Below are 8,322 nucleotides of genomic sequence, written 5' to 3'. Positions count from 1 at the left end.
ATAAAGGGATAATGACTTAGGAGGGTAATAACGTTTCCCATTTGTCCATATTTGGTCCCTAACGTATTTTTTTGTGTGTATTACACCATTAAGGTTGTTATAACCATTTAGAAATAATCCCTTTTACCGGTTTCTTCCTGTTAAAAAGACTATTTGTAAACGGTTAGAATAACCTTAATGGTGTAATACACACAAAAAATATGTAGGAACCTAAAATGGACAAACATGAAACGTTATTACCCTCGTAAGATTTATAGTATTTATTATTTTGAATATATATTTTTAAGATTTTTAGTATTTATTTTTATATGTGTATTTCATATAAAGTTGTTGAAATTAAAAAGAATAAAAAGTAGAAATGTTTGGATTGGATTGGATTGGATTTTGTAACCACATCATCCAGTTAACTTCTAGCAAAACAAAACCTCTAGCAAAGAGCTAAAGAGAAGAACAAATTAAGCTCAGATTGGATTTTTTAACCACATCACGGATAGATGAAAACACAGGAAGGTCCAAATGAAGCTAATGCCCAACTCAACTCCAAACCTGATCAGCAACCGAAAACTACAACAACAAATGCTTCACACTTTCTTAAGAATTATGACACACATGACACAATAAGGAATATATCACCCCCCCCCCTTTCCACCAATTTAGCTCTTACCGGAATGCGATCCAAAAGCACACACCATGAAAAAATGTTAATTTTAATAAGGACAAAACGGTTCCACCTACTAGACATACTACCCACAGGAAGCGTCATATCATTAACCCAAGAGAAATATCCAAGCACCAAACATCCTTCTAGAACCTCGTTTGAGTCCCATCCCCCACCACTCTATACATGGAATTAGAAGGAATACAACCATTCTCATGGAGATGATTAATGGATCCTACAATCATTTGCCAAACACCTCCTTCAATTCCTATTCTCGAATCATCCGAAAAATCACCACCTTCCCCAAGACGAAATTTGGCAATTTTAACCCAAAGAGTTCCCTTGTCATTAAGAAACCGCCACTTCCATTTATAAAGAAGGCAGAGGTTAAAAGCATCCAAACTGCCAACCCCAAGACCTACAAGTTTCTTATTTAAAAAGTAAAAATTTACTATAGGTGTTTATAGTTTCATACGGGGATAATGACTTAGGAGGGTAATAACGTTTCCCGTTTGTCCATATTAGGACCCTAACGTATTTTTTGTGTGTATTACACCATTAAGATTGTTATAATTGTTTAGAAATAATCGGATTCTTCTTGTTAAAATGACTATTTGTAAACGGTTATAATAACCTTAACGGTGTAATACACACAAAAATATACGTTAGCGAACCTAAAATAGACAAATAGAAAACATTATTACCCTCCTAAGTTCCCTAAGTTATTATGGCTTAAATAACCAATGGTTTTAGTTATATACTTATATCCCGATTTCTTATCTCATATACAAAGACGCTAGTCGCTAGAGCGGAGCAGTGCGTCTTCGCGTGCTAGATAGTGGACCGATTCTTGACTACTTATTAGACCTTTCTTCAAGTGATGCATTTTCTTCACACAGGATCTGGCAGCTGTTCAACCGATTTTTCGATTTCTTCGTCATGGAAGGTAAACAATTGTCCTGCTAAATTATTATCCACTTTCTTTGGTCTTCTGCTACACATCTACACCCAATCGACTTCACGATTCACTTCCTATCATATCTAGGGTCCCTAGAATTATTCTTCTGCTTATGTTTCATTTGGAATTGCCTGTTCCCCCTTGAATTGATTTACATTAGAGTGATTTTACCTGACCTAGTTTGTTTACATATGGCGTGATGGCTTAGAATTCGCAGGTGGTTTAATTGATTGACGATGTTATGTTCGCATAAGCTTATAGTTTATTGTCGTTTAACTGAAATTGAGTGTTTCTTTGGTGTCGAAGGGTTAACAGTATATATAGGGGGATGCGAGATAAATAAAATGCTGTCTCATGTGATGTATTCTTTCTTCAATTTCTCGAAGAATCTATCTTTTTGAATATAGATTGAGTAGATCTTCAATCGAATTTTTATTTGTTTGTTTTCTCTTTGTAATGATCATGGAGAGAAATTACCATTATTTTTCTAAATTAGAAGAAATAAGAATTCACATAGGTTAAGTGCCATAAACTAGGTTTACCCTAAAGTTCCCTGCTTATGTTCAATATAACGCAAATTGGGCCTTAATCATCTACACGACTACACAAGAACAAATCTTGATCTTGACCTGATTTCACCTCAAGTTATTGCCGACGACTTAGTTGTGGCACAGGTCAAGTTACCCCTAGAAAAAGTTCCAGTTTTGATGTCCATTATTTTGTCCAATAATTGTAAGAAAACTGCTATTTGTTTTACCTAAAGATTGCAAGACAAACTGCTGTTTCACTAGCTTTGTAATTCCTTTTCTGAAAGGGGGAATATGTTGAAGTAGCCTAGAAAGAGTTGAATCCTACTCTGTAATGTAAAGGGGCTAGTCTCTTGATTTGCTTGTTGCTGTAACATGAAATAGATGTTGCAAGGCCAGATAAAAGAGGAGATTGTATGGAAATTTAGGACCAATGAATCAGAGAAAGAGAAAACTAACCAACTTTTATTGTGTAAGATACTCAAATTGAATTTGAATTTGATTATGTCTGTCATGCTAAAAGTACCAGACTTTTATAGATGCGTTACAACAGTCAAACTCACATTTATTTTCTGTATTGGATCCTAAGACAGCTATGAAATGTCAAAATATCCCATTTTCCATAGGCATAGAATAGAAAACCAGATCCATTACTCACTAGGAGGAGGCTAACTGATAACAGTTCTACTCTAGCAAAAAAGTATCATCTCCTAAATCAAGATTATGCTCCAATGCATGTTGACCATTGATTTTTTTCTCAGCAAATCTAACCATCTTTATACAGGTGGGTCACCAGATCAGGAATCTGTAGTATCAGGGACAAAAAAGTCAAGTATTTCTTCAGGTGGTAGAATCCGCGATGAATTCCTCCATAGATTCATCGACAGTCAAACTTTGACCTCCAACCTTGAAGACTGGTTCCAAGCTTTATCCGAAAACTCATTCGACTTTGATGTTCCTTTTGAACTAATTGATCTCCAAAAATTCGATTATGCATTAGAAGGCGTTTCTTTCCAACAGCTAATCCGCATGCCAAGTGGCGGTGGTTACACATCATCACCACCCACCACCATGGACCCCACCGCCTTCCTCGCCATTGAAGATTTCCTACATGCTAGCATAAAAGGCTTATGGGAGGCCTTCTGGGACCCACACGAACCCATCCCATTAAACGTGGCCTCTCTCTACAACTCAAATTTAAAATTCTATCAAGCAGAAAAAGCCATCGCCAATGGAAAACTCTCGGGTCTCTGTGCCACATCAGTAATGCTCAACAACCCTCGACACCCACACGGAAAGTGGCACGATATTCTCGAGTTAGCACTTTTGAGACCCGGGATCGGGACCCTTGAAAACGATAGTGAAATTACGTATCCGTCCCTATCGATTCTAGGTGAAGCCTTGTTCTATGGCGTACGTGTTTTACTCTCGAGAAGTCTCCGCCGATCGAAAGGGTTAAATTCGGTATTTGTTATACTCGCCGATTGTCAATATGGGGGTGTGGTCAAACTGGAAGGGGATTTGACCAAAATGGAATTCGATGTCAACAACGTGTATGAATGTGCTTCTGAATGGATTAAGAATCATTCACAGGTTTCTGTTTCTCCTTTCGATAGAATCTGGAATAAGCTCGGGAACGCAAATTGGGGGGACATCGGTGCGTTACAGGTACTTTTCGCGACATTTCAATCAATGGTGCAGTACGCGGGCCCACCCAAAAACTCGATTGAAGATTTAGCAGCCGATCACAGTTCGCGTCTACAAACAAGAAGAAACGAAAGAAGGATGGGCGAAATCGGAATAAACGGAAACAACAACGGTTTATTCAAACTCCAACAAAGAAGCGTGTCCCCGGAGATCGTTGAAGTTCCGGAAGAATCCGGAAACATCGAACCTCGAAGATCGGTTACATTAGAAGTGGGGTCGATTTTGATGGTGGAGGATTCAAATTGGCAAAAAAGTTATAAAATTAATGAAGTTTTGAGTGACGGGGACATGTCGTATTATTTTGTTAATTCGGTTGATGATCCGGGGAAGGCTTTGTTTTTATACGTGGGGTCGCATCCGTCTCAGGTGGAGCCCGCATGGGAAGATATGAAGTTATGGTATCAAGTTCAGAGACAAACTAAAGTTTTTTCGGTTATGAATCAAAACGGTTTATCCAGCAAGTATTTACCTCAACTCACAATGTCCGGGAAAATCGTTCATCCCGGAGCTTGCCGGAAACAGAATTCCAATTCCGGTGGGAATTGCGACGATCCGTGGTGCGGGACTCCGATTCTGGTGACGACTCCGGTCGGGAAAACAGTAGCGGAAATGGTCCGGTCGGGGGAATTCGGGGCGGACGAGGCGATAAAATGTTGTCACGATTGCTTATCGGCTTTGTCGACTGCGGCCACGGCCGGAATCCGGCATGGCGATATCAGACCGGAAAACATAATCTGTGTGAATTCCGGTGGTGGGCAGAATCAGTATTTTGTGCTTGTGGGGTGGGGGCATGCGATTTTGGAGGAGAGAGATAGGCCGGCTTTGAATCTTCATTTTTCGTCTACGTATGCGCTTCAAGAGGGGAAGTTATGTTCGGCGTCTGATGCGGAAAGTCTTGTTTATTTGCTTTATTTTTCGTCTGGTGGGGATTTACCGGAATTGGATTCCGTTGAAGGGGCGTTGGAATGGAGAGACACATTCTGGTCGAAAAGATTGATTCAGCAAAACCTTGGGGAAATATCGGCTGTTTTGAAAGCGTTTGCTGATTATGTTGATAGTCTTTGTGGAACGCCGTATCCGATGGATTATGAGATTTGGCTAAGAAGGTTGAAGAGACATTTAAATGAAAACGGAAAGGAAATCAACACATCCAGTTAGAAAACCGGAATCGGAAACATGTTGAGACTTGAGAAGATAGTAGGTATATATTATATTATATCACATGGTACCTTTTGTTGTGAATGTGCAGTTAATCTGCTTAGGGGAGGGGAGTGTTATTTTATTTTATTTGCTTTGTTAATTGTTAATTGTGAATTGTTATTGTATCACCTGTCACTAAATTTAGGTCAAATTCATCCTAAAATTGCTATAATCATTTGTTGACTTTTCTTGTATGACCTAAATTTATTATGTAAAGATAGGGACTCTAAAGTTATATTTGTTATTGGTTTGAGTTATGTATAAAAAGGATCCTGAGATTTATTTGTTATATTCTCTATTACGAGTCTAAACCATTTTGTCTTGTCTTTGACTCTTAGTAACCCTCAAGTTCCTGCATGTTTTGGTTAAAAAAATTGTATACAAACTATGATGTTGTTGATTTATTAATTATTAGTACATCTTATTTTATGTTGATAATGATGTTATGTTATATCAAATGATTTATAGAGCAAATAATTTTCATTGAAAACATATGTGCATATAGTTACAATCGATTTACAAATGGCATATTATCAGTTTCTAACTTATTCCAAACATACACAATATCAATGAAAATTCTGTACCGAGCATAACTTATTAAGAAACAAAATAAATTAGTGCTATAAAATTGTTGTGGGAAATTATAAGAAATAAAAATGGATTTTATACAAGTAATATATTTTAGTATATTTATATTTCTCATCAACAATAACTATATGTAAAGCGAAATTATAAATAATATCACAGATCAGTTTGTTATTATCGATTAAAAATATTAATATATGAATGAACAATATATATAAGAATAACAAATATATTGTTATTCCTTGGCCAAAATAAAAATAATGAAATTGTTGGTTAAAATATGTATGGTTTGAAATTATTGATGTTGCCATATATACAAAGTTATAAGTATTTGTCAGCCGCAAAATATAATAACAGAAATATTTGAACCAAATAAAGTCTAATAAAATCGGCTCCAACCGACGTGTCAATTTTCCATTCATGATCCTGGATTTCATTGGATGAGATTACAGATTATAGATTGCAATCACTCTCCCCCAAATTTATATACAAATTCAACTATCCAACCAGACACAACAACGAAATCCACAACCAACAATGGCAGCAGAGATGGCATTGCTCAAACCCATCTCCAAAATCGGATACTGCGGCAGCACCACCATCACCTCCGCAAGAACAATCCTGCCACAGAGAATCTCAACCATTGTTCGTATGTCAGCAGCCACCACCACCACCCCCACCACCACAAAAGGAACCGGCGGTGGAAAAAACAAGAAGGGAATCAAGGAAACCCTGCTGGCGCCACGCTTCTACACGACTGATTTCGACGAGATGGAGCAACTATTCAACACCGAGATGAACAAGAACTTGAACGAAGCAGAATTCGAAGCGTTGTTGCAGGAATTCAAAACGGATTACAACCAGACACATTTCGTTAGAAATAAGGAATTCAAAGAAGCTGCTGATGAAATTCAAGGTCCTATGAGGCAGATCTTCGTTGAGTTCTTGGAGAGGTCTTGTACTGCTGAGTTCTCTGGGTTTCTTCTTTACAAGGAGCTTGGTCGACGACTCAAGGTATTAATTTTGACTTTCAGCTTCAAAATCGTTCGAATTCTTCATCTATTTCTGATTTTCTTCCATATTTCGATACATTTTGCAGAAAACGAACCCAGTGGTCGCCGAGATCTTTTCCCTCATGTCCAGGGATGAAGCACGCCATGCCGGGTATGTAATATATAATATTTATGCTCATTTGATTACGTAAAACAAAGAAACAGCATTTTAACAACGATTTATGCAGATTTCTGAACAAGGGATTATCCGATTTCAACTTGGCATTGGACTTAGGGTTCTTGACAAAAGCAAGAAAGTACACATTTTTCAAGCCAAAATTCATATTCTACGCGACATATCTGTCAGAAAAGATCGGGTACTGGAGATACATAACAATATACAGGCATCTAAAGACAAACCCTGAGTACCAAGTGTACCCGATTTTCAAATACTTTGAGAACTGGTGCCAAGATGAGAACAGACATGGCGACTTCTTCTCTGCACTCATGAAGGCGCAGCCACAGTTCCTCAACGACTGGAAGGCTAAGCTGTGGTCTCGATTCTTCTGCTTATCGGTATATATACCCTCCTACAGTCCCTCTTCTATTTTTTTATTTATTTAGAAAGGATTTTGTTATTGAATTTTTTTTATTAATTTAAAAATGGGTGTAGGTTTATGTTACCATGTATCTTAATGATACCCAAAGAACCTCTTTCTATGAAGGCATTGGGCTGAACACCAAGGAGTTTGACATGCATGTCATCATTGAGGTTTGTCATCTTGACTCTTGAGACTCAAATGCAAGAAATAGCAAAATGTACTTTTGATTGATTTGTTTAGTGCATCGAGAAAAAAGTCACTTATGTATAGCTTATTGGATTAAGTCATGTCCTAAGGAAGTTCATTAAGTGGTGCTTATTGTGTTACTGCAGACGAACCGAACGACAGCTAGGATATTCCCAGCTGTATTGGATGTAGAGAATCCTGAGTTCAAGAGGAAATTGGACAGAATGGCTGACATCAATTCAAAGATAATTGCAATTGGGGAAACAGATGACATTCCATTGGTGAAGAACTTGAAGAGAATCCCACATATTGCTGCCCTGGTTTCAGAGCTGTTGGCTGCATACCTAATGAAACCAATTGATTCAGGATCGGTTGACATTGCAGACTTGGATCCTCAACTTGTTTACTAGATGATGATACTATGTTTTTGTAGAAAAATCAATCCGAGTCATGTTGGTTTTTGTGATTGTTGTGTAAAAAGGAACACGATAATTTTGATGAACTCATTTTCTAATGTTATTTCGGATTTTGTAAGGTGTTGGATCGCATGCCATGTTTAAATTAACTTTATGGGCAACGTAGTGAAAGTAAAACATGTGCGTGAGTCATATATACTCCATATAAAAATATGTAATCATACAAGTAACAATTAAGTTCAAACATTTTCCTATATGATGCATCATGTATGATTTTGATTAAAATTCTTTGTGTTGTACTTCGTCAATCAACAAATTTATTCAACTATGAGTTTAAATGACCATCACCTCAAGCTAACTCAACAACTCACACTCAAGCTAACAAATATGATCATGGTGTTTCAGACCTTCCAAGTTGATCAACATGACGATGATGAATCCATGAATGGTTCTCCATCCGTTCATCAAGCCTCTTCCATCAAAGACTCTTA

General features: G+C 37.5%; 2 protein-coding genes across 2 annotated transcripts; both read left to right on the top strand.

Moving 5' to 3' along the window:
* The first annotated feature begins 1,445 nt into the window (after nucleotides 1-1,445).
* LOC111879352 (uncharacterized) lies at nucleotides 1,446-5,339 on the top strand. Its single transcript, XM_023875791.3, has 2 exons — nucleotides 1,446-1,604; nucleotides 2,928-5,339. Exons 1-2 carry the CDS (start codon nucleotides 1,598-1,600, stop codon nucleotides 5,006-5,008), a joined length of 2,088 nt encoding a protein of 695 aa, XP_023731559.1. The 5' UTR covers nucleotides 1,446-1,597; the 3' UTR covers nucleotides 5,009-5,339.
* Nucleotides 5,340-6,125: 786 nt separating this feature from the next.
* LOC111879482 (magnesium-protoporphyrin IX monomethyl ester [oxidative] cyclase, chloroplastic) lies at nucleotides 6,126-7,949 on the top strand. Its single transcript, XM_023875951.2, has 5 exons — nucleotides 6,126-6,649; nucleotides 6,735-6,799; nucleotides 6,876-7,203; nucleotides 7,301-7,399; nucleotides 7,562-7,949. Exons 1-5 carry the CDS (start codon nucleotides 6,173-6,175, stop codon nucleotides 7,823-7,825), a joined length of 1,233 nt encoding a protein of 410 aa, XP_023731719.1. The 5' UTR covers nucleotides 6,126-6,172; the 3' UTR covers nucleotides 7,826-7,949.
* Nucleotides 7,950-8,322: the final 373 nt, after the last annotated feature.

The sequence above is a fragment of the Lactuca sativa genome, chromosome 9 (genome assembly GCF_002870075.4).
Source record: "Lactuca sativa cultivar Salinas chromosome 9, Lsat_Salinas_v11, whole genome shotgun sequence".
Lineage (NCBI taxonomy): Eukaryota > Viridiplantae > Streptophyta > Magnoliopsida > Asterales > Asteraceae > Lactuca > Lactuca sativa.
This window is presented reverse-complemented; position numbering and strand designations above follow the sequence as displayed.

Excerpts from the sequence above, each read along its gene's own strand:
- LOC111879482 (XM_023875951.2), top strand. The coding sequence starts at position 6,173 with ATGGCAGCAGAGATGGCATTGCTCAAACCCATCTCCAAAATCGGATAC. Across the intron at positions 6,800-6,875 it reads GATGAAGCACGCCATGCCGG|ATTTCTGAACAAGGGATTAT; the intron begins GTATGTAATATA and ends CGATTTATGCAG. Across the intron at positions 7,204-7,300 it reads CTCGATTCTTCTGCTTATCG|GTTTATGTTACCATGTATCT; the intron begins GTATATATACCC and ends AAATGGGTGTAG.